This window comes from Gallus gallus, chromosome 33, assembly GCF_016699485.2.
Source record: "Gallus gallus isolate bGalGal1 chromosome 33, bGalGal1.mat.broiler.GRCg7b, whole genome shotgun sequence".
NCBI classification, from domain to species: Eukaryota; Metazoa; Chordata; class Aves; order Galliformes; family Phasianidae; genus Gallus; species Gallus gallus.
In genome coordinates, this window is record NC_052564.1 from 2,592,902 (window position 1) to 2,618,987 (window position 26,086).

The following is a 26,086-nucleotide window of genomic DNA, read 5'->3' on the forward strand; positions in this document are numbered from 1 at the left end:
GAGCTGTCAGCTCAGGAGGGCCATGGATATCTGCAGGGAGAGAAGGAAATCACCTCCTCTGCTGCTGAGCTGGGCCAGGCTCCTGGGACACAGGGAGCTGATACAAGTGGGCAGAGCTGAAGGCAGAGAGACAGCAGTGCCCAGGAGCAGCTCTTCTGTACAGCACAGCAGGGCTGGGGGCATGATCTGCAGGTGACATGAGGATAGAAGGGGAAAGAGAGAGAGATTACAGGATGTGTGCAGTGTGAGTGTCTGTGCGCACACTGAAGAAGGTATCACACTCACAGCCCTTGAGAAGCATTTTGAGAAGCCCTGAGTGCATTTCTCACTATCCTTGACAAGGTAAGTCTTTTGCTCGAGGAAATGAATCTGCTTTTCCTAGAGGGATCACTAAATTTGGGACATCCCATTACGTATCTGGCAGAGGGCGCTCAATGTTTCTTTACTGTGGAGAAAGACTTGCTCTAGCTAAGGGCTTCCATTCTGCAGCATCAGAGCACAGCCTTGAGGGCTGTGTGTCCCAGGATGGCTGCATCCTGTGCAGCAGGGGTGCAGCCGGGTGCCCAGGGCTGTCCTGCAGAGCACAGTCACTTTGGACCGTGCTGCCTGGGAGGTGTGTGGGCAGCTGGGGAAGGAAAAGGCCTCTTTGATTGAGTTTGGCAACAGCAGTGCAGAGTTGGAGTTGCAGAGCAGGGTGTGTTAAGCTCCAGTTTTGCAACTGATCCTGTCCTAGGGGGGTTTTCTTCAGACCCCGTTGCCCACGATTTCATTGCCCTTCACAAGCTCTGTGCAGTGCAGTTGTTTAAGACAGAAAAATGAGCTTGATCTCCAGGAGACATCAGCTCGAGGCTACCACTGTGGGCGTGCCCTGGAAAGCTGCCATAAGCCCCAAGATGGGTACAGATCCTCTGTGCTCTTCCTCCAATCTGAGAGCCTTTGCTCCAGCCCTGTGAATCAGAAGCTTCATCATGTCCCTTTCATTCTTCCCCCAGAGCTGGGCTGAGAGAGAGCAGTTGGACATTGGCCCTTTGCACAGCCCAGAATCTTCTCCGTAGCAACGTGAAGGTGCAGCCATCCTCCAGCTGAGCAAGGGACAACACTGGGCAGGTAGGAACAAGCCTGATGGACAGAGCAGCTTGACTCTACTTGAAAGGAGAGTGAGGAGGTGTTAATTCTGTGCACTGATTTGCGCCTACAACAAGAAAGAAAACCTGAAGATTTTTACAGTGTCACCAATTTTATGGGTGAATCCAAATCCCGCCCCAAAATGCAAACAAACAAACAAAGAAACAAACAAAAAAAAACCTACTTTTTCATCTTATAGAAAACAAGACATAAAAATTACTTTAATCAGTGTGAGACTGCATATAACAAAGTATTTTTAATCCTATAACTCATACAGGATCTGAAGAGACAGATTTTGCAAATCGCTTTGAAGTCAGGCTCTCCCTTACAAAAATGACAGAATGTGTACAGGTTTGGTTCAGTGCTGATCTCATGAGCATCTCTCTCTCCTTTGCCCAGCATGGCAGCATGAGCTCTGTGATTCTGATACTACGGACCCATCCCTGAAGGATGGAAAAAGAGGATGAGATGAATCGCATCTCCTTCCCTTACACAGGCAGAAGGGCAGGGTGCCAATTTCATGGATCACTGTGATAAAAAGGGAATATTTCCATAGACCCGCTGGGCAGAATTGGAATCAGTAAACAAGGGATCGAAGTGCAGATATCTTCACACCTAACATCTAGGAGACACTGGTGGAAACTTCCGTGTCCCCAAAGGCTCAGAGCAGGGCTGACTCCTCTGAAGTTTTTTCTAAAATCTCCTTGTCTTCTCCTCTGTGCACAGAACCACATTCCCAGAGGCAGCAGATGCCCAACAGCAGCTCCATCAGCGAGTTCCTCCTCCTGGCGTTGGCAGACACGCGGCAGCTGCAGCTCCTGCACTTCTGGCTCTTGCTGGGCATCTACCTGGCTGCCCTCCTGGGCAACGGCCTCATCAGCACAGCCGTAGCCTGCGACCACCGCCTGCACACCCCCATGTACTTCTTCCTCCTCAACCTCGCCCTCCTCGACCTGGCCTGCATCTCCACCACTCTCCCCAAAGCCATGGCCAATGCCCTCTGGCACACCAGGGCCATCTCCTACTCAGGATGTGCTGCTCAGGTCTTTTTCTTTGTCTTCTTCATCTCGGCAGAGTATTCCCTTCTCACAGTCATGTCCTATGATCGCTACATTGCCATCTGCAAGCCCCTGCACTACGGGACCCTGCTGGGCAGCAGAGCTTGTGCCACCATGGCAGCAGCTGCCTGGGGCACTGGGCTTCTCAATGCTGTGTTGCAAACTGCCAATACATTTTCCCTGCCTCTGTGCCAAGGCAATGCTGTGGATCAGTTCTTCTGTGAAATCCCCCACATCCTCAAGCTCTCCTGCTCAAAATCCTATCTTAGGGAAACTGGATTTATAGTGCTTAGTGTCCTTGCCATGTTTGGGTGTTTTGTCTTCATTGTTGTGTCCTACGTGCAGATCTTCAGGGCCGTGCTGAGGATGCCCTCTCAGCAGGGACGGCACAAAGCCTTCTCCACGTGCCTCCCTCATCTGGCCGTGCTCTCCCTGTTTGTCAGCACGGGCTTTTTTGCCTACCTGATGCCGCCCTCCATTTCCTCCCCATTACTAGATCTGACAGTGGCACTTCTGTACTCAGTGGTTCCTCCAACACTGAACCCCATTATCTACAGCATGAGGAACAAGGAGATCAAGCATACCCTCAACAAAGTGTTGCAGTATGCACTATTCCAGCTTCAATAAAGTGCACATCTTCCTCACATGATTCCCAGTTTTTGTTCTTCCTATTTTATTTGTTTGGTTTTTTGTTTGTGCAAGTGTGATACAGTAATCTGTAAAAAAATGTTGCATTTTTCCCACTTCTTCTTTCCCATCTACTTTCTATTTTCTCACGCCAAGAGCTCATGTAAATATGAAACCAGGTTCCCTGAACAGGTTAAAAGACACAAAAAAAGCTTTCAAAAACTTCTTTTCCTTTGCTCTTCTCTCTTCCTGCCTTGCCTGGATCTGGATCTGGGGGAGGTACAGCCACGGACAGCAGCGCAACACGCTCTTTTCATCCCTGCTCTCTTTACACCGCTCTCAAGTCCTTGCATTTGTGCAGACCTGAAGGTCTTGTGTGTCTCACCACAGCCCTGTTGTCTCTACAGCAGCACTCCGGGGCTGCAGTCAGTAGGCGGCAATATGAAGCGCTGTGTCAGAGCTGGTCTCCTTGCTGCAGCACCATAACAAGAGGGGCTCTTCAGAGCAGGACCAGAGAACTGCAGGCCTCTTCCAAAGGAATGGTGCAAAGAATATACCTCTGGAGCTGCTCCCTGAGAAGACCTTGAGATCTTCCGGTGTTCTTCACTGAGTGACGGGGACAGTTTCAGAGTCCCAAAGTGATGTGGAACATGCAGTGTTATCCATATGAATAAATGGATGAGCTCAAGAAAGCAGAGCCAGGTCTTTCTCTGTTCTTGAGGCAATGAATATTCTGGATTTCAAGGCACTGCAAAGCTAACACACATCTTTATTCCTCAACAGACGAAAACTCATGTGAATGGCATCAGAAGCAGCTGAGTGTCATGGCAGTTCCCTGGGCTGTCCAGCACAGTCATATGCAGCTGCAAATGCAGCACAGGGCCTTCAGGAAAGCCATGCCCTAAGAATGGCTGTGCTGCTTGGTCAACACCCAGACCCACAATGGATCTAATGCCTGCTTACCATCTACAGAACACAGATACCAAAGATGAGCTATCCAGTCAGACTAAGTCCACTGATCACTGATGCTTCCCAACTAGGATGTATTCTGTGTGTTTTTATACTAACGAGAACACCCACACATTCTGAACTAGAAATTTTTATATGGTAGCACAAACAGTTGCTTTTGTAGCTTTTGCATCTTTTTTTTCTTTTTTTTTTCCTTGTAAATTTTGTATCTTTTTATGTATTTATTTATTTGTTTGTTTGCATTTTTCTGAAAAGGAGAATATTTTCCAGCACTATGTTTGCAGGACACAGATGCCTTCAGGTACAGGGACACAGACAGCGGTGCCAGTGCCAATGCCTTGTGACAAATGCCCAGCTTCCACGGCTGCCCTACCCTGCTGCGTATTTCATGTCCCTCATCCTCCAGGTGTCTCCAGCTCTCCTTAATACATGACCATGCTGAAGGGCATGTTTTCAGCAGGCCGTCTGGACACACGCTCTTCCCACTGCTCTCCACATTTCCCCATCCCTTGCTCTTTCTTCACTCAGATACCTCCCATCTTTCTGTGTCTGATCTGTGACCTTCAGGGAGATTACTGGAACTTGCTCCATCTCTCCAAAGTCTGATGGACTCACTTGTCAACTCCTTCACTGTGATTATATCTAGCCCTTCCTCTATCTGTCTAACTCATATCTTGCACAGATATTCCCTGTGAAAGACCAACCTCAGTAGATGCGGCTTGGACAGGGCATGTGGTTGATCAATGTGTTTTTCTGTTCATTCAATTGCATCACATTTCCTTCTGTTTGCTGGCAAAAAAAGAGAACTCTTTCATTGCCCACGTGCAGCTGGTTCTCTGAGGAAAGCCAGTGGGAGTTGGTGCAAAGGATGTCTAACAGTGAGCGGGTGACTCCAGAGGAGAAGAGTGGTGTGAGGAAAAGTGATGCCAGTCCCTTGGGGCCTACGGGAGCAAAAATGGGCTGGGGAAGTTGAGGAAGACGTTGGTCCACACAATATCAGAGCAAAGCTCATTAGGGGACATCCTGGATCAATATCAACTTCAAAGTGCTGCTTTAACTTCTTGTTTAAACACAACCATAAATAAATAAATAAATACTGAGACTTCTTAAATGCCCATCAATCTCTTCCTCTTTAAGCTTTCTCCAGATAGCTCTCCAGTTAGCTGTACGTGTTCTGAACACCTGAAGAAGATGACAGGAAGGCACAAGGCACAGGAGGGCTCCTTAGCTTGTAATGGGACCCAGGGGGCTTTTGCTGCTGAGTCCATCAACCACCAGTGCAGAGAGAAGATGGCATGAAGGGCTGAAGAAGACCAAGTCAGAAGGAACAGAGAAGTTTCTTGGAGTATTAATGGGCCCCACTGAGGGCCACTAACAAGCAAGCTTCCCCAGGGACTTGTTAGAGCAGATAATTGGAAGCCATGCTGACAGCCAGGCAAAGGCACTGGGATGGTGGCTGTGATGCTGAGAAAAGCCTCCTTTGTCTTATGAAGTAGAAAGGCCAAGCCCTGATCGCCAGACCCTTGGCAGGGAGATCCTGTCCCTCCTGCTGGCTCAGGGCCCTTCCTGGGGCAGAGGGATGGAAGACTGTAGGATGCCAAATGAAAGTTAAGGGGACAGCAGCTCTCAGGCTCTGCATGGGTTGCAAGGATGGTGTGAGGCCCAAGTCCCATGTGGGCAGTGTGTCTCATCCCAGGATGTGGGATGTGAGAAGGGGCCAGTCTCAACAAGCAGTCAACCCCAAGGAAACTTTGAACTTCAGATCTCTCAGTTGTAGTGCCCTCCTTTGGACAGTCTCCAATAGCTTTATGTCTTTTATGTTCTGTGGTGCCCAGCAGTGCACCCAGTGCTCCAGGCGAGGCTGCAGCAGTGCAGACCAGAGAGGGACAATCCCTTCCCTCACCCAGCTGGTAATGTCACTCTCAATGCACCCCAGGAGACGGTTGTCCTTCCTGGCTGCCTGGGCACACTGCTGACTCACGCCCAATTTGCTGTTGACCAGGACCCCCAGTCCCTTTCAGTGAAGCTGCTCTCCAGTGTCCCATCACCCAGTCACTGTGTTTGTCCAGGGTTGCCCCCACCAAGGTGCAGAATCAGGCACTTGTTCTTGTTATACTTCATGCAGTTGGTGCTTGCCCAGTTCTCTAACTTGTCCACATCTCTCTGTTGCCTAAGTGGAGGACAAATCCTTCTAATTTGGTATCATCAGCCAACTTGCTCAAAACATCTTCAAGCACTACATGCATTCATACAAGTCATTCACAAAAATGTTAATGAGAAGTGGCCTTAAAATTGAGCCCTGGGGAACCCTGGTAGTGACTGTCTTATAGCCTGATGGAACCCCATTTACTATAAGCCTTTTGGCCCCACCAATCCACCCATTATGTTTCTGTCTATGCGGTATGCATCCTTTTTTTTCCAGACGGATACTGTGAGGAACAGTAGCAAAAGCTCTGCTGAAATCCTCAAGGATAACATCAACTGGCTTCCTTTGCTCAACTACATGGGTGACCTTGTCATAAAAGGACATTAAGTTAAACAGGACCTTCCACTCATGAGTTTGTGTTGGCTGTGACCAATGACAGAATTGTCCTTCAGGGGTTTTTCAGTAACTCCCCGCATCATTTTCTCCATGATATTACCAGGCACCGGAATGAGACTGCCAGGTCCATAATTGCCCATGCCATCTTTCTTTTCCTTTCTTACAATGAGACAACATTTGCCAGCCTCCTGTCAACTGGGAACTGGCGTGACTCTAGACTTACTATGATGCCATTCAAATGTGAGCCTGAAACATACTGAGGTGTCATCAGTGAAAGAATGTAAGTGTTTCAGAACTTTGTAACGCCTTGAATGGCAGAGTATGACACAGACCGAGCAGAGAGGAAGGTCTGGCTCTTCTGTTGTGAGCTCATCCATTTGGTCAGCGGAATAACACTTCATGCTTCATGGGGACAGGTGCAAAAGGCACACTGGTGCCCTAAGCACAGGGCTGTGGTGGCATTTAGGATGGCCAAGAATACCTCCCTTCTGGCCCTCAGCTGATGCTCAGGAAGGAGGTGTCTATCTCAGAGATTTTCCACCACACTTTACAAGCACCAGCACACAACTAGGATCAGCCCAGGCACCTCAGGCATCACTGAGCGTCTCTGCGCGAGCAATGCAATACCGTCCCTGTTGAATAAAGACCAAGCATTCAGATGGGGGGCTCACACACAGACACCTCATTGTGCACATCTGAACTCAACTAAGAGGACTTCTGGCTCCCATGGACCTCTGGAGAACTGAACCTCATTTCAGTCTCAGGGTTTCCATCAGCGGATGAGATGCCTAATCCTAGGGTTAGGATGAGATGGTCTGATAGTAATAGGACAATGGGAAATGCCTTATAAAGTACAGAGTGGAGATTTAGTTTAGCTTTTAAGAAGAAATTTTCTACTTGAAGGAAGTGGAACAGGTTGCCCAAAGAAGTTTTGTGTGCCACATCCGTGGAGGCATTCAAGGTCAGAATGGATGGGATCCTGGGCAGCCTGATCTGGTGCTTGGCAGTCCTGCCCATGGCTGGGGCTTGGAACCAGTTACGCTTTGAAAACCCCTCCAACCTAAGCCTAATCACTGAATGATTCTGTAATGTTCTGCCTGCACTACCTCAGTGTTGCCTTTCGCAGGCAACCATGATGTTCGTTGCTTAGGGGAGCCTGCGGCTTGGCCTTATACCGAGGTGACACCAATATGATGAGCGGTAAAATGGCCCCTATTCACTACTAAAACACAGCTTATATTACATTTTTACCTACAAAACCGTGCTGTCATGTCCCACTCTGATTGGTTCATACCAGACAACACCGTGCCCTATTTGGCCATCTCCACATTCTTTTCTCATTCTTCTTCTTCTCCTGTTTTCTCTGCATCAAGGTCAGCACGATAGCACTGTCTCTCTATGCTTAGGGAGAAGCCTGTCCCGTACATCCCGTGCCCCCGCAAGACGCTTACTACAACATCTCCCCCTCCCTAAGCTAAATACTACTTACACACACGCCTAACCTGTACATCGCAAAGCAGCACAAAACGCCTAATCCTAAATATATTTCAGCACACTATTCCTACTACTTTCTACAAATCTTGAGCAAACATCAGAGCAACAGGGAATCCTTTCCCGTGCTCGGCCAAGCCTTGCCCCGTTACAGCATGAACGCAACAACCTAAACCCTTCTACAACTTTTCACGCAGTCTATGATACTCAATCTGATAGTCAAAAGTCTTCCATAATTCGCTGAAGGCAGTTCTACAAGCATCCTACAAAGCGTGGAAGATAGATTAGAATACACACAAAGATTGCAAACCCTATCGCGAAAACCTTAAGCAATTGCTTTAACCATGAACCTGTTCCCCCAAACAGTCTGTTCAGCCAGTTTCCAAAGGGATCACACTCTTTAATCTTCTGCAGATGTTCTTGAGTCCATTGTAGTTGTTTGCAACATGCTGTAATCGCCAGGGACATCATAAACATCGGCAACCTCGGGAGTGTCAGCGTTGCAGGTGTAGTGCTTCTCTTGATGAGTGGTTCTCGATCCCATCGTCTGCCCCTCAGTTGTTCTGGAGTTGGCTTCAGTTTGCCAATGAAGAATTTCTGTAGAAAACTCGCACCTAGACTCAGTTTTTGCAGATATGTTACTTATATCTGGTATTACTTTTCGCAATGGTACCCACAGAATTTCCCAGATTCATGATGTTTAACTGCCACATACCCGACGACTGATACCCTTTAGCAATCCCTTCCTGTGATCAGGAGGCCCTGACTGGCCTCCCCCAGAGGGGCACTGTACTCTAACGTGGCCATACTGGCCGTATCAGAAACACAGCCCTTGCTGCTGCAGCGATCTTTGCTGTCGCAAGCCAACAGCTACGACAATAGCTGTGGCTAGCCCTTCATTAGTTAAATGAGCCACGTTGAGCTTATCTAAGACATACTGAATAACTTCTCCCTGGATATTAAGCATACTTGGGCCGGCTCGCAGCAATGCCTTAACATTGTCATGCGATTTCTGCTGCAAGCAGTCAATGATCTTGATCTTTCTGCTGCAAGCAGTCAATGATCCCTTGGGCCGGTTTCAGGAGATCAGACCCCTCTGCAGCAGCTAAAAGCCTGTCTGCAAAGCTTTGAAAGGATTCATTCAGGCCCTGGGTAATATCTGTGCACGGAGCAGGTGGTTCGGCCTTATGCACAAGTTTATTAAACGCTTCCACCATTGCATCTGTGGCTGCTATTAGCTCCCCTGGCCTTAGTTTTGCTAGCTGGCCCTGGGGCGAAGCCACTCCCACGGCCTTCCCTGAAAGCCGCTGGATACCGATCCCAAGCAGGGAGCGGCGCGGGCCGACCCCTGTCGCCCCGGCACGGCCCCCCAACTTGGCCATCCAGTCTGTCTCCCATAACGTATATTGAACCAGCCTGAGCACCATACGCATTAAGTTTGTGATGTCACGGGGGAAGAGAGGCCCCAGTGCAGCCAAAGTTTGTAGTGCATTTAATGTCAGAGGCGATTTCAGGCCTCTTTTATCCATAAATTCCACCAGGCGCGTAACACCCCCGGGGTCAGGCGGCACCCATTCGGGACCATGATCACTCGCAATCACCCGGAATGCCTCTGGAACTATACCCTTCCCCAGAGCCTCCGATCTAATCCAATTCCAGTCTGTCATTTGATCCCTCCCCCTGCACTCAAAGCCAGTCCCTTCTTTCTCCTCTACACTATCACTCCTGGGAGAGACCAGAGACGGTAGGCTATGCCCCCTGTCCGCATTGGACGGACCTTTCGTCTGCTCCCTCCCCATGTGAGCACTAAGTTGATCCTGCCCATGTAGATCACAGCTTCCTCCGCCCCCTTGAGTCAGGTAACACTGACGTAATTCTGATAAAGGATACAACGTTCCGCCTGAGGGGTCCGGATACGGGGGAGGGGACGAGACAACGGACATCCACTCTCTTGTTGTTTGTCTTCTTTTGAACTGAGCGCGGTCGGCTCAGCCGGCGCCATCTCGCCAACGGTCATTGGCGGCTCCGTCTCCTCTCGGCCCCTGCAAGAAACTGCTCCCGAGCCCCCATCGGACCCCCCTGGGTCCGGTGTCTCTCCTCCACCGCCAAGACCCAAAAGGTATCGAGCCTCCGCCAATACCTTTCCCTCTACTCTGGCTGCTTTCGACACCCCCAGTATCAGACCCCAAGTTTTTAACTCGGACCCACCCCCCTGAGCACTCATAATATGTTGCGCGAACACAGAGGTGAGATCATCCCACCTCCGGTGATCAAGGATCTCGTGGGGGGTTTTAACCTCCCCCTCCCGCTCTAACCGGGAAATAACTGCCTGGATATCCTTCTTAGAAGGAGCATACTTGCCTAAGTAATCTTCACAAAACTGAAGCAAAACCTTAAGAACGTGTTCCATGATCAGCCCGTCGCCGTCACCGCGAAGTCACACTCGACACCATTGTCCACACGGGTCCTCCGTGGGCGTCCCGTCGTCCCCCCGGGCCCCACCGCAACACAGGTTCTACTTGCCGGCCGGCACTATCGTCGTCGCCACGATCTTCCGCAGGGCATCACCCCAATCGTCTTCTGCAGGCTCCCTCTCTCTTCAGGGTACTCGGGCTGAGCGTCACCCCAAATCTCGTGCTATGGTGTCACCCCACAGCTCGCCGCCGCACAGAGGGCATCAAAACACAGTCTGTTGCCTCACACGGGGCACCATTTGTTGCCTTCTGCAACTGTGATGTTAGCCACCTGTGTTAGCCCTCTGCACTCACTGACCAATAACCTGATCAGGGCCAAATGACTGCAGACACACACCAATATGATGAGCATCAAAATGGCGTTTATTCACTACTAAACACAGCTTATATATATTTTTACCTACATAACCGTGCTGTCATGTCCCACTCTGATTGGTTCACACGAGATAACATTGTGCCTTATTTGGCCATTTCCACATTCTTTTCTCATCTTTCTTCTTCTCCTGTTTTCTCTGCATCAAGGTCGGCACGATAGCACTGTCTCTCTATGCTTAGGGAGAGGCCTGTCCCGTACATACTGTGCCCCTGCAAGACGCCTACTACAACACTGCACAAAGCACTGTGTGGTGCTGAGCCACCCAGCGGGTTAAACCACCACAGTCATTTTGGTGCCCAATGTGGGGCTTCTAGAGTTGAGATAACAGCAGTGAGCAAACAACCGTGTGGTGCTGAGCCACCTTCCATGTCAAACCACAGCACTGCCCTGAGTCCATAACAGATCACCTTGGGACTCTGAAACTATCCTCGTCACTCAGTGAACACCAGAAGATGTCAAGGTCTCCTCAGGGAGCAGCTCCGGTGGTATATTCTTTGCACCATTCCTTTGGAAGAGGCCTGCAGTTCTCTGGTCCTGCTCTGAAGAGCCCCTCTTGTTATCGCACTGCAGCAAGGAGACCAGCTCTGACACAGCGCTTCATATTGCCGCCTGCTGAGTGCAGCCCCTGAGTGCTGCTGTAGAGACAACAGGGCTGTGGTGAGACACACAAGACCTTCAGGTCTGCACAAATGCAAGGACTTGAGAGCAGTGTAAAGAGAGCAGGAATGAAAAGAGCGTGTTGTGCTGCTGTCCGTGGCTGTACCTCCCCCAGATCCAGATCCAGGCAGGCAGGAAGAGAGAAGAGCAAAGGAAACGTACTTTTTCCAAGCTTTTTTTACTCTCTTTAATCTATTCAGGGAATCTGGTTCCATATTTGCATGAGCTTCCCATGAGTAGATGGGAAAGAAGAAGGGGAATAGATTGCAACTTTTTTTTACAGATTACTGTATCACACTTACACAAAAACTAACAAACAAAAAACACCAAACATACATAAAATATGAAAAAACATCACTGGGAATCACGTGAGGAAGATGGACACTTTATTGAAGCTGGAATAGTGCACATATTGCAAAAGTTTGCGGAGGGCATGCTTGATCTCCTTGTTCCTCATGCTGTAGATAACAGGGTTCAGTGTTGGAGGCACCACAGTGTACAGAAGTGCAACTGTCAGATCTATGAATGGGGAGGAGATAGAGGGGGGCTTCAGGTAGGCAAAAAAGGCAGTGCTGACAAACAGAGAGACCACGGCCAGGTGAGGGAGGCACGTGGAGAAGGCTTTGTTCCGCCCCTGCTCAGAGGGCATCCTCAGCACGGCCCTGAAGATCTGCACGTAGGACACAACAATGAAGACAAAACACCCAAGACATGCACAGACACTAAAAAGGAGTAACCCAACTTCCCTGAGATAGGATTCTGAGCAGGAGAGCTTGAGGATCTGGGGGATTTCACAGAAGAACTGATCCACAGCATTTCCTTGGCACAGAGGCAGGGAGAATGTATTGGCAGTGTGCAGTAGGGAATAGAGAAGCCCAGAGCCCCAGGCAGCTGCTGCCATGGTGGCACAAGCTCTGCTGCCCAGCAGGGTCCCATAGTGCAGGGGCTTGCAGATGGCAACATAGCGGTCATAGGACATCACAGTGAGAAGGGAATATTCTGCCGAGATGAAGAAGACAAAGAAAAAGACCTGTGCAGCACATCCTGCGTAGGAGATGTGCCTGGTGTGCCAGAGGGCATTGGCCATGGCTTTGGGGAGAGTGGTGGAGATGCAGCCCAGGTCGAGGAGGGCGAGGTTGAGGAGGAAGAAGTACATGGGGGTGTGCAGGCGGTGGTCGCAGGCTACGGCTGTGCTGATGAGGCCGTTGCCCAGGAGGGCAGCCAGGTAGATGCCCAGCAAGAGCCAGAAGTGCAGGAGCTGCAGCTGCCGCGTGTCTGCCAACGCCAGGAGGAGGAACTCGCTGATGGAGCTGCTGTTGGGCATCTGCGGTTCCTGGGCATGGAGTCCTGTTCAGGGTGCAGAAGATAATGACAACGCAGTTCTCACAATCACACCTCCTGCTATGCTATAAAACCTTTTCTTTCTTTTAGGACAATGTTCATTAGCCCCATTACTTGAAATTAATTTTAGGAAGCTCAGCAATCCAGAAGTGTAAGGAGCTTATGGAGCTTTTGCCTTCCTCTCATTTTCTAATCTTATCCCATCTCCCTGGATATTTTCATCTGCTTCCATGTCTCATATCTTTACCCCAAGTACTCTTAGAGCCCACAACCCCAACCTCTGTGCACTTGAATTTCTTTTAGAAAAAGCTGCCTGTTTGGAGGATAAGTGCATTGTTCCTGTCTGCAGAAAACAACAATTTCAACTGCTTCCATCCTTCAAGAAAGGAGAGGCTGAAAGCACATTCTGTGGGACTGTATACCAAACAAACTTTTCATTAAAGTGTAATTTAGGAAGCTCAGAGATGCCTTCAAAGTTGACAGCCCCTTTTAGATTTCAGCCTCCAATCCTTTTCCCTTCACTTAGAATAGGAAAAGAAAAATGCCTGCCATGTCTCTTCTCTTGTAAAGTGCATTTGGAAACACTCTACAGTGCAGTTAAGCAGTGAGTCCCCTGCCCCAGGCAGCAACTGTGGCAGCAGAAGGCCCCTGCCCTGCCGGGGGGCTCCGTCCCCCCACACATCTCCCCGCAGTGCCCTGGGCAGCTCCCCGGGCAGGCTGAGTGCTGAGCCTGGCAGGCGGCAGAGTCCCTGCCCCGGCACACAGCCCCTGGGGCACAGCAGGGACCCTGCTCTGCACCACAGCCCTGGGCACCCGGCTGTCCCCAAACGGCACAGCCTGCAGCCGTCCTGGGACACGTTCCTGACACTGCATTATGGAAGACCTCGTCTGGAGCAGCTCTTTCTCCACAGTGAAGAAACATTGTGTGTCTTCAGCCGGATCTGCTATGGGTTGTCTCAAATTTAGTGATCCCTCCTGTAAAAGTGGCTGCATTGCCTGCAGCTAGAGACTTACCCTGTCAAGCGCTGTAAGCAGTGTTCCTCCAGTGAGCTCACAACCTGATCACACTCCCTTCTTTTCTATCCCCATGACACCTGCAGATCATGCCCCCAGCCCTGCTGCGCTGTGCAGAAGAGCTGCTCCTGGGCACAGCTGCCTCTCTGCAGAACTGCCCACTTGTAGGAGCTCCCTGTATCCCAGGAGCCTGGCCCAAATCAGCAGCTGCGGATTTCATTTTTATCCTCCCCACTCATTTCCCCTGAGATGTCCCTGGGTCTCCACAGCCAACAGCTCCTGAAAGACAACAGCATCATGACTGTACTCGGAAATCAACTGCATTAACCACCAAATGTCCAGTGGACAGTGACCAACTCCAGACACATGCTTACTCCTACTGGAGAGTGTTTGCTGTAACAAAAAGGGCACACAGAGAAGGACAGGGAGGGGTGGTCTTCCCCTGGGCAGGGCAGTGATCCAGCTAAGGAAGTGCAAGCATCTCATCCCTAGATGGAAACCCTGGGGCTGAAATGGATTTCAGCTCCCCACGGACCCACAGGAGCTGGGATTCCTCTGGTTCAGTTCAGATGTGCGCAGTGAGTTGCCTGCATGTGAGCTCCTGCTCTGAGTCCTTGGTCCTTTCCTTCCTGACCTCACTGTTGATTAGTTGGACTGGGCTTCTTGGAATCCTAGGTGCCAGAGACAGGTGGGAAATGTTGGTGCAAGTCAGATGTGCCCTTGGTGAAAGAGGAGGTGATCAGGGAATACCTAAGCAAACAGGATCCTGAGTGACAGCAATCACAGAATCCTTAAAGGGCCTGGCTTGGAAATGACCTTAAAGACCATCCAGTTCCAACTCCCTTGCTGTGGGCAGAGCTGTCACGCGGTAGATCTGGATGCCTGGGGCCCTCAACATCTTCAACATCTGCAGGGATGTGTCACCCACTATTTCTTTGTGATTCCTGTTCCACACCTGTTCCATGCCCTACATCATGATCCTAGGAATGGTTGGAGTGCGTTCCAAACATCTAATGTCAGGTCACCCAGTGAGGCTCTGCAGTCTCTGCCCATGGAGGTTTTCAAAATCCATCAGGAGCAAATGCTGAACAACTTGGTCTGTCCCTCTTTATTCTGGGTTGGACTGCAGACATCCCCCAGGTTCCCTTTCAGCCTGGGTTATCATGTGATCCTATCTCCTCATGGCCTATTGCTGATGGGAAGAGAGCAGATGTTTCCAGAGCATGAAGCGTCCTGTGCAGCATGTGACCATCGAAAACAAGGTCTGAGAGCACGAAGACAGATCAGAACCACAGTGTGACTCTGTCAGTGCAAAGACTGAGAGCTGTCACAGAAGGTTCTGGGCACGGAAATTCTGGGGGGACTCCAGGATCTGTGCAAGACACAAATGGATCTCCTTTTTTTGTTGAAGCTGTAAGGCTGAAAGATGTTCTTGTCAATAAAACTGAAGCAAAGTTCAGAGACAAAGACGGAAATGAGCAAAAATGTGTTCAAGCACTTCTCAACTTCAGAAATACTCCTAAGTTCTTTTTCATTTTAAGTTGTAACACCAGACTTTGAGGCAATTTTAAGTAATTTTTATAATTATAATTCATTTTACAGAATGGACAGTGCTTTCCAGAATTGTGTTTGCACGACAGATGTCTTCAGGTACAGGGACACAGACAGCGGTGCCAGTTGCAATGCCCTGTGACTAATGCCCAGCGTCCACCGCTGCTCTACCCTGCTGCATATTCATGTCCCTCATCCTCCAGGGGTCTCCAGGTCTGCTAAATTAATGACCATGTCGAAGGCCATGTTTTCAGCAGGCATCTGGACACACGCTCGTTCCACTGCTCTCCACATTTCCCCATCCCTTGCTCTTTATTCGTTCAAATACCTCCCAACTATCTGGCTGATCTGTGACCTTCAGGGAGATTACTGGAATCTGCTCCATCTCTCCATAGTCTGATGGACTCTCTTGTCAACTCCTTCACTGTGATTATATTTATCCCTTCCTATCTCTGTCTAACTCATTTCTTGTACAAGTATTCCTTGTGAAAGAAAAATCTCAGTAGATGCAGCTTGGATAAGGCATGCAGTTGATCACTGTGTTTTTCTGTTCATTAAATTGCATTACGTTTCCTTCTGTTTGTTGGCAAAATAGAGAAATCCTTCATTGCCCACATGCAGCTGGTTCTCTGAGGAAAGCCAGTGGGATTTGGTGCAAAGGAGGTTTAACAGTGAGTGGGTGACTCCAGAGGAGAAGAGTGATGTGAGGAGAACTGATGCCAGTCCCATGGGGCCAATGGGAGTAAAAATGGGATGGGGAAGTTGAGGAGGGCGTCGGTCCACACAGTGACAGAGCAAAGTTTGTTATGGGACATCCTGGATCATTATCAACTGCCATGTGCTACTTTAAATTATTGTTTATACACAACTATAAATAAATAAATAACTAGACTTCCTAAATGCCCACTGGACTGTTACACTTTAAGGTTTCTCCAGATACCTCTCCAGTTAGCTGTACAAGTTCCGAACACCTGAAGAAGATGACAGGAAGGCACAAGGCACAGGACGGCACCTTAGGCAGTAATGGGACCTATGGGACATTTGCTGCTGAGTCCATCAACCACCAGTGCAGAGAGGAGACTGCACAAAGTGCTCAAGAAGACCAAGTCAGAAGAAACAGAGAAGTTTCTTGGAGTATTAATGGGCCCCACTGAGGGCCACTAACAAGCAAGCTTCCCCAGGGACTTGTTAGAGCAGATAATTGGAAGCCATGCTGACAGGCAGGCAAAGGCTCTGGGATGGTGGCTGTGATGCTGAGAAAAGCCTCCTTTGTGTTATGAAGCAGAAAGGCCAAGCCCTGATCCCCAGACCCTTGGCAGGGAAATCCTGTCCCTCATGCTGGCTCAGGGCCCTACCTGGGGCAGTGGGATGGGGGTTTGTATGAGGTCAAATGAACGACAAGGGGACAGCAGCTCCCAGGCTCTGCGTGGGGTGCACGGATGTCGTGAGGCCCAAGTCCCGTGTGGGCAGTGTCTCTCACCACAGGGTGTGGGATGTAAGAAGGGCCCAGTCTGAACAAGTAGCCAATCCCAATGAAACTTTGAACTTCAGATATCCCAGTTCTAGTCCCCTCCTTTGGACAGGGAACCGTACTTTTACGTCTTTTACGTTCTGTGGTGCCCATAAGTGCACGCAGTGCTCCAGGTGAGGCTGCAGCAGTGCAGAGCAGAGAGGGAACATCCCTTTCATCACCCAGCTGGCAGTGCCAAGCTCAGTGCACCCCATGTGAGCATTGTCCATCCTGGCTGCCTGGGCACTCTACTGACTCACGTTCAATTTGCTGTTGCCCAGGACCCCCAACCCCTTTCAGTGGGACTGCTCTCCAGTGTCCCATCCCCCAGTCAGTGTGTATGTCCAGGGTTGTTCCTTCCCAGGTGCAGAATCAGGCACTTGTTCTTGTTATACCTCATGCAGTTGGTGCTTGCCCAGTTCTCTAACTTGTCCACATCTCTTTGCAAGGCCTCACTACCTACAGTGGTGACAACAGCTCCTCCCAGTTGAATATCATCATCAAACTTGCTAAAAACACCTTTTACTCTTGCATGCTGGTCATTGATAAAAACATCAAAGAGAAGTGGTCCTCAAATGGACCCTGGAGAAACCCTGCTTGTGACCATCCGCCAGCTTGATGGAACACTTTTACTGTAAGCCTTTGGGCCCCATGCATTGGCCAAATGCTCACCTACAACACTGTGGTTCTGTCTAACCCTGTGCAGGATATTCTGTCCAGAAGTATTCTGTGAGGAACAGTATCAAAAGCTTTCCTGAAATCCAAAAAGTCAACATCAGTTTGCTTCCCTTGTTCATCTAAATGGATGACCTCTTCATCAAAGGACATTAAGTTCAATAGGATTTTCCAGTCATGGACTTGTATTGGCTTTGACCAAGGACAGAATTGTCTGTCAGGTGTTTTCAGTAACTCCCACCATCATTTCTTTTTCCAGAATTTTACCAAGTACTGAAGTGAGACTGACAGGCTCATAATCTCCTAGATCATCTTTCTTGCTCTTCTTTCAAACTGGAACAACGTTTGCCAGCTTCCTGTCAACTGGGAACTGGCATGACCCTAGACTTCTCCTGATGCCATTCAAATGAGAGCCCAGAACAAACTGAGGTGTCATCAGTGAAAGAATATAGATGTGCTGTAGCTTTGTAATGCCTTGAACTCTGGAGTTTGACACAGGTGGAGCAGAGAGGAAGATCTGGCTCTTCTTTTGTGAGCTCATCTGTGGGAGATAGAGAGGTCAGCTCAGCCTCATTCAGTGCTGACTCTCTGATAATGAGGCTCTGGAAAGGAGGCAGAAGGACTGAATAAACAGGGGTGTTTTGTACCAAGCCATAAGATAAGCTCTCAGCTGATTATGAAGACTTGTTATGGAGTTTGCTTGCTTTCTAGCCAATGCACTGTTAATGGAAACGTACTGAATATGTGTGTTGGAGTATAAAAGGCTTGCTTAGAAGAATAAGTACAGATACACAGCACCATGACCATAATCCTCACAGCAATAAAGAAATTTTCCTGGCACGAGAACACTGTGTTGTGATGCTAAATCACGACACTCATCCATTTGGTCACCGTAGTAACACGACATGCCTCCTGGGAACAGGTGCAAAAGGCACACTGGGTGCCCTGAGCACAGGGCTGTGGTGGCATTTAGGATGGCCAAGAATACCTCCCTTCTGGCCCTCAGCTGATGCTCAGGAAGGAGGTGTCTATCTCAGAGATTTTCCACCACACTTCACAAGCACCAGCACACAACTAGGATCAGCCCAGGCACCTCGGGCACCCCTGAGTGTGTCTGTGTGAGCAACGCAGTCCCTGTTGATTAAGGACCAAGCATTCAGATGTGGGGCTCACACACAGACACCTCACTGTGCACATCGGAACTCAACTAAGAGGACTCCCGGCTCCCATGGACCTCTGGGGAACAGAACCCCATTTCAGTCCCAGGGCTGCCATCTGAGGATGAGATGCCTAATCCTAGGGTTAGGATGAGATGGCTTGATAGTAATAGGACAAAGGGAAATGGCTTTAAAGTACAGAGGGGAGATTTAGGTGAGCTTTTAGGAACACATTTTCTACTCAAAGGAAGTGGAACAGGTTGCCCAAAGAAGTTTTGTGTGCCCCATCCTTGGAGGCATTCAAGGCCAGGTTGGATGGGATCCTAAGTATCCTGATCTGGTGGTTGGCAGCCCTGCTGATGGCTGGGGGCTTGGAACTAGGTGCTATTTAAAGTCCCCCGAAACCTAAGCCATTGTATGATCCTGTAATGTTATGCCTGCTGTGCCTCAGCTCTATCACTGCCCAGAACAGGGGAAGTCCACCCCACCCTGTCCTTGTCTGTTTGTCATTTTTGTTACAGGTCATGAGCAGAGGTTTCCAGATTTGGCATTTTGCTTCTCTCATGGTCAAACTACTTTTTTTAGGAACATCCATGTTTTTGGAATCCTCTGGGCGTGCTGATTAATGGATCTGACTTCGAAGTACATTCTGCAGTGATGACTGTGCTGTCCTGCAGGAGCTGTCAGCACAGGAAGGCCATGGATATCTCTAGGGAGAGCTGTGGGGAGAAGGAAATCTTCTCTGCTGCTGAGCTGTGCTGGGCTCCTGAGACACAGGGAGCTGATATAAGTGGGCAGTGCTGTAGAGAGACAGCTGTGCCCAGGAGCAGCTCCTGAGCACCACACAGCAGGGCTGGGGCCATGACCATCAGGAGATGGGGAGGAGAGAAGGAAGAAAGGTTATGCATTGTGTGGCACAATAGCAGGCTGAGAGCTCACTGGAGGTGCATTTCTCACTATCCTTGACAAGGTGAGTCTTTTGCTCCAGGCAATTGCTCTGATTTTCCTGGAGGGATCACTAAATCTGGGACATCCCATTAGATATCTGGCTGAAGGTGCTCAATGTTTCTTTACTGTGGAGAAAGACCTGTTCCAGCTGAGGGCTTCTGTGCTGGAGCATCAGAGCACAGCCCTGAGTCCTGCGTGTCCCAGGACGGCTGCAGGCTGTGCAGCCGGGGGTGCAGCCGGGTGCCCAGGGCTGTGGTGCAGAGCAGGGTCCCTGTTGTGCCCCAGGGGGTGTGTGCCGGGGCAGGGACTCTGCCGTCTGCCAGGCTCAGCACTCAGCCTGCCCGGGGAGCTGCCCAGGGCGCTGCGGGGAGACGTGTGGGGGGAAGGAGCCCCCCGGCAGGGCAGGGCAGGGGCCTTCTGCTGCCACAGCTGCTGCCTGGGGCAGGGGGATCACAGCTACGCTGCACCCCAGAATGTTTCCAAGAGCACTTTGCACAAGGAGATACAAGGCAGGGATTTTCCTTTTGCTATTCTTAGGGAAGGAAAGAGGATGGGAGGCTGAAATCTGAAAAGAGGCTGTCAACTTCGAACACACCTCTGAGACTCCTGAATTTTACTTCACTCAGACACTTGTTTTGTATACAGTGACAGAGAATTTGCTTTCAGCCTCTCTTTTCTCAAAGGATAGATGCAGTTGAAATGATTGTCATTTTCTGCAGATATGAATAATGCACTTATCCTGCAAACAGGCAGCTTTCTCTAACAGAAATTCAAGTGCTCAGAGTTTGGGGTTGTGGGATCTAAGAGCAGTTGGGGTAAACATGAGAGACATGGAAACATAAAATATCCAGGAAGATGGGATAAGATTAGAAAATGAGAGGAAGGGAAAAACTCCCATAAGCTGCTTATGGATTGCTGAGCTTCATGAAATTAAATTCAAGTAATGGAGCTAATGAACAATGTCCTAAAAGAAAGAAAAGGTTTTACAGCATATCAGGAGGTGTGATTGTGAGAACTGCCTTGTCATTATCTTCTGCACTCTGAACAGGACTCCATGCCCAGGAACTGCGAATGCCCAACAGCAGCTCCATCAGCGAGTTCCTCCTCCTGGCGTTGGCAGACACGCGGCAGCTGCAGCTCCTGCACTTCTGGCTCTTGCTGGCCATCTACCTGGCTGCCCTCCTGGGCAACGGCCTCATCAGCACAGCCGTAGCCTGCGACCACCGCCTGCACACCCCCATGTACTTCTTCCTCCTCAACCTCGCCCTCCTCGACCTGGGCTGCATCTCCACCACTCTCCCCAAAGCCATGGCCAATGCCCTCTGGCACACCAGGGCCATCTCCTACGCAGGATGTGCTGCACAGGTCTTCTTTTTATTATTCTTACTTTCTGCAGAGACTTTCCTTCTCACCATCATGTCCTATGACCGCTACGTTGCCATCTGCAAGCCCCTGCACTACGGGACCTTGATGAACAGCAGAACTTGTGCCACCATGGCAGCAGCTGCCTGGGGCACTGGGGTTCTCTATTCCTTGCTGCACACTGCCAATACATTTTCTATACCACTCTGCCAAGGCAATGTTGTGGATCAGTTCTTCTGTGAAATGGCCCAGGTCCTCAAGCTCTCCTGCTCAGAATCAGACTACCTCAGCGAAGCTGGGATTATTGATTTTAGCCTTTCTTTAGTTTTTGGGTGTTTTGTCTTCATTGTTGTGTCCTACGTGCAGATCTTCGCTGCTGTGCTGAGGATACCCTCTGAGCAGGGACGGCACAAAGCCTTCTCCATGTGCCTCCCTCACATGTTCGTTGTCACCCTATTTGTCAGCACTCTCATGTTTGCCTACCTGAAGCCCTCCTCCCTTTCCTCCCCTTCCCTGGACCTGGTGGTGGCAGTTCTGTACTCGGTGGTTCCTCCAACACTCAATCCTCTCATCTACAGCATGAGGAACCCGGAGCTCAGGGATGCCCTGAGGAAACTTTGGGAAATCCCCAGCCATATCAGAAAATATTAAAACAGTATTTTGTTAAATGTTGTGTTTGTTATTCCCTAAAACTTGCATTTTGTTTTAAATAGAGTTATTCTAAACCTTCTCGTTAATTATTTATTTTGACCCAGTCATCTCATGTACCTACAGAACTGCGCTTCCCATGAGCGTAAGCACAATGAAGAGGACAGCAGAAATTCATTTCTCTCAGCTCACTTTTCTTCCCTTCTCCTCTAGAGCTGGAAGAGAAACTCCCTTATGCAGGAGGGATTCAGGGGCCAAGAGCCCAGCTGCCAAATGGAGCAGCAGCCCAAGTTTCCTTGCAGGCTGCACCTCACTACTCAGTGGGCTTCTGCTCCTCACCGCCTTCAGGTCAGGGCTGCTGCATTCCTGGGGCCGTGGCAATGGGCAAGGGCAAGGTGTGGTCTTTTGAGTGCTGCTCTCTTTCCGCTTCCATGCCTTTCTACTGTACCTCTACACTCCTGGTAGCCCTCGGGTCTCATATGAATTGACAGCAGTCCTGTTGTCTCTACAGTGGCATCCAGAGGCATACAGTGGCAGTGCGGTAGCAGGCAGGAACAGGGAATGTGCACCAATGTGTCAGAGTTTGTCTCCCTGCTACCACCACCATAACACAAGGGGCTGCTTGTCGCAGGCTAGCAACACAACACAGGTTTCTCGTGCAAAAGATTCTCCTTTATTCTCCCAAGCAAGCTTTTTACAGTCTAACACATGTATTCAGTACATTTCCACTAAGAATCCATGGGCTAGAATTCAAGCAAGTTTCATAACAAATCTTCATAACAGCAGCAAACTTATCTTATGCTTAGATGCAAAACATCCCGTTATTCAGCCCTTCTTTCTTTTTCCCAGAGCCTCATTATCATCAAGTCAGCATTCAAAGCGGTCAAACTGATCTCTCCATCCCCCACAGCTGCTCAGGGCAGAGACAGAATCCTGGAGGTTGCTTCCAAAGCTGGTGTCAGCCATGCAGCCAAGGAGTTGCTCCCTCCTGTTTTGTTTCCAGGGGTTCTCCACAGATTGAAGGACACAGACTGAGAGTCCCAGGCTGATCTGTAAGTGACCAACTGCTGGACCTAGAGCTCTGTTCTTGGTGGCACTTATCAGAGAATCATTAAGTCATAGAATGTGGTAGGTTGGAAGGAACCTAACATATCCCTTCTAACTGCCCTGCCATGGTCAGGTTGCCACCCATTAGATCAGGTTGTCCAGGGCCAAATCCAGCCTGGCCTTGAGCACCTCCTTGTTGTCCAGCATCTCTGGGCAACTTGTTCCAGTGCTTTACCACTCTCTGAGCAAAGAATTTCCTCCTAATATATAATCTAAATGATTCCTCTTCTAGCAGAAACTGTTCCCCCTTGTCCTACCATATTCGTACTGTGCAGGAAGTTGATTTCCTTCCTGCCTATGAGCTCTTTTTAAATACTGGAAGGCCTCAGTGAGGTCAACCCAGAGCCCTCTCTTCTCCAAGCTGAACAAGCACAGCTGCCTCAGCCTGTCTTCATAGGAGAAGCTCTCCATCCTTCTGATCATCTTGGTGGATCTCCTCTTAGATGGACTCCAACAGCTCCACATCATTCTTGTATTGGGAGCCCCAGGCCTCAATGCAGTAATCCATATGGGGTGTGATGGGGTCGGAGCAGGTGGGACAAACAACTCCCTCACCGTGCTGGCCAGCCCCCTTGGTTGCAGCACAGGATGCTGTTGGTCTTTGGGGCTGCAAGCGCACACTGCTTGCTTGTGTCCAGCCTTTTGTCCATCAGGGCCCCCAAATCCTGCTCCGCAGAGATGCTCTCAGTGAGATCTTTTCCCAGCCTGTGCACATATCTGGGATTGCCCCAACCCATGTTCAACACCTTGCATTTGGGCTTGTTGAATCTCATCAGGTTCACATTCGCTCACTTTTCACGTTTGTTCGGGCCCCTCTGGATGACATCTGTTCCTTCTGTTGTATCAGTTGCACCCCTCAGCTTGGTGTCATCATCAGATTTGTTGAGGGTACACTCCATCCCACTGTCTATTTCACTCATAAACATGATGAAGATCACCAATCCCAAGATGAACCTCTGGGAACACCATTCGCCACAGGCCTCCACCTGAGCATAGGGCTGCAGAATTGCATTTCCAAGAGTGGCACTACAAGTCTTTTGAATACCTACAGGGAAGGTAACTCTCTGGGCAGCCACTTCTGCTTATCAGCAGCATACAGTAAAGAAATATTTTCTTAAGCTTGGATGAAATTTTGCATGTTTCATCCGGAACCAATTGTGCTTCGTTAACACACGCAGCTCCTTTTCCTCCTCTCAGCTGGCCAGCCACACTGCCCCAGGCCATTAGCAATGCGTGGACTTATCATGACCAAAGTGTAGGACTCAGCACTTTGTCTTGCTAAAGCTCATCCTGCTGTCATCAGCCATTGGATCAGTAAGGATATTAAACAGGGCAGGTCCCAGTACATACCCCTGAGGAACACCACTCATGACTGGCCACCAGCAGGATCTAACTCCATTCACCACCACCCCCTGGGCCTGGCCATCCAGCCAGTTCTTTACCCAGAAAAGAGAACACCTGCCCAAGCCATGGGCTGCCAGCTTCTCCAGGAGAGTGCTGTGGGAGACAGAATCAAAGGCTTTGACAAAGTCTAGGTAGATCACATCCACAGCTTTCCCCTCGTGCACCAGACAGGTCACCTGGTCATAGTAGGAGCAGGGAGGTCAAGCAGGACCCGTTATTCATGAATCCATGTTGGCTGGGCCTGATCCCCTGGCTGTCCTGCACATGCCACGTGGTCACACTCAAGGTAATCTGCTCCGTCTTGTTTATTCCTTTGGATGAATACATTAGGTAAAGACGCTCCAGGAAGCATCCCAAATCAGAAGCATCAGTGGGTTTAACCTGGCTCGATCTTGCATCCACACCATGGTTCTGGTGTTCAGAAGACAGCATCCTCTCTGGTTATAGCTATTCAGAACACTTTCTGCATATTGTTGCTGAGATGCTTGGAGTCATTAATTGCTCCTCTGCATGTGAGTTAGCATCAAACATGACATCTCCAGAGCCAAACTCTTCCAGTGAGGCAATGGTGCCTCTGACTTGGATATGAAACTTCTGAACTTGAATGTTGCATTCTGGTTAACTACCTGTTCATACTGGACATCCTCACAGCCTACAACAGCTGTGCATTACAACGTGATGCCAAATGGGAGTGGTGCATGCCATGGCAAGAGGGTCGTGCTATTCCAACAGTCTGGACATCATTTGCAGATCCAAGACAAAATACAATCATGATGCTGTTGTCTTTCAGGAGCTGTTGGCCATGGACACCCAGGGAATTCTCAAGGGACATGAGTGGGGTAGAAAAAAATCACATCCATTGTAAAGACACTGTATTCCCCTTGTGCGACCGTCCAGTTGTGGAAGCCATTTAACCATGTCCCTGTGGTCCAAACAAGAGCTCAGGCCTGCAACTATACAAAAATTTCTAGCTCAGCATGTGTTGGTGTTCTCACTGGTGCAAAAACACGTAAGTAAACATCCTAATTTGGAGGCACTTTTGGAGTTAGCCTGGCTGTATAGCGCATCTATGGTATTTGTGTTCAGAACGTGACACACAGGCACTGGACACATTGTGGGGTTCACTAAGCAACATGTAAACTCCTGGGCCATGGCTATCCTGAAGGCCAAGTGTTGCATTTGTTGCTGCACATGAGTGTACTGGACAGCCCAGGGAACTGGCTTGATACTTGGCTACTTCTGACGCCATTTACATGTGAGCCAATAGAAAACAGAGGTTTCATCAGTTGAAGCTGTCTGATGCACCTTGGTCATCGCCCAGGGTCTGTGTGTGAGCAACTGACTCTCCGCTGAAGGACCAAGGACTCAGAGCAGGAGCTCACATGCAGGCAACTCCTTGTGCACACCTGAACTGAACCAGAGGAATCCCAGCTCCTGTGGGCCTGTGGAAAGCTGAATCCCATTTCAGCCCCAGGGTTTCCATCAAGGGATGAGATGCCCAAACTGCCTCAGCTGGATCACTGCCCTGCCCAGAGGAAGGCCACCCCTCCATGTGCTTCCCTGTGTGCCTTTTCGTTACAGCAAACACTCTCTGGTACGACTAACCATGTGTCTGGAATGGGTCACTGTCATTTGGTGGTTAAATCAGCAGATTTCCAAGTACAGTCATGATGCTGTTGTCTTTCAGGAGCTGTTGGCTGTGGAGACTCAGGGCCATCTCAGGGGAAATGAGTGGGAAGGATAAAAATGACATCCTCTGCTGCTGAGCTGGGCCAGACTTCCGGGATACAGAGAGCTCCTACAAGTGGGCAGTGCTGCAGAGAGACAGCTGTGCCCAGGAGCAGCTCTTCTGCACAGCACAGCAGGGCTGGGGGAATGAACTGCAGGTGTCATGAGGAGAGAAGAGAAAGAAGAGAGGGATTACAGGATGTATGGGCTGTGAGCAGGCTGAAAGCTCACTGCAGGAGGATGGCTCACAGCTTTTGACAAGGTAAGTCTCTCGCTGCAGGCCATGCAGCTGCTTTTCCTGGAGGTATCACTGAATTTGAGA

General features: G+C 49.6%; 3 protein-coding genes across 3 annotated transcripts; 2 read left to right on the forward strand and 1 right to left on the reverse strand.

Moving 5' to 3' along the window:
* Nucleotides 1-1,946: 1,946 nt before the first annotated feature.
* LOC121108003 (olfactory receptor 14A16-like) lies at nucleotides 1,947-2,810 on the forward strand (the record flags this gene model as incomplete). Its single annotated transcript, XM_040654660.1, has 1 exon — nucleotides 1,947-2,810. A coding segment is annotated over one exon (864 nt), but the record flags the coding sequence as incomplete, so codon positions are not given.
* An 8,873-nt stretch (nucleotides 2,811-11,683) lies between these two features.
* LOC100858457 (olfactory receptor 14J1-like) lies at nucleotides 11,684-12,643 on the reverse strand. Its single transcript, XM_003643987.4, has one exon. The coding sequence runs from the start codon at nucleotides 12,641-12,643 to the stop codon at nucleotides 11,684-11,686; it is 960 nt and encodes a 319-aa protein (XP_003644035.4).
* Nucleotides 12,644-20,586: 7,943 nt separating this feature from the next.
* LOC121108004 (olfactory receptor 14J1-like) lies at nucleotides 20,587-21,528 on the forward strand. The gene has a single exon (XM_040654661.1). It carries the CDS (start codon nucleotides 20,587-20,589, stop codon nucleotides 21,526-21,528), a length of 942 nt encoding a protein of 313 aa, XP_040510595.1.
* The last annotated feature ends 4,558 nt before the right edge of the window (nucleotides 21,529-26,086 follow it).

Excerpts from the sequence above, each read along its gene's own strand:
- LOC100858457 (XM_003643987.4), bottom strand. The coding sequence starts at position 12,643 with ATGCCCAACAGCAGCTCCATCAGCGAGTTCCTCCTCCTGGCGTTGGCA.
- LOC121108004 (XM_040654661.1), top strand. The coding sequence starts at position 20,587 with ATGCCCAACAGCAGCTCCATCAGCGAGTTCCTCCTCCTGGCGTTGGCA.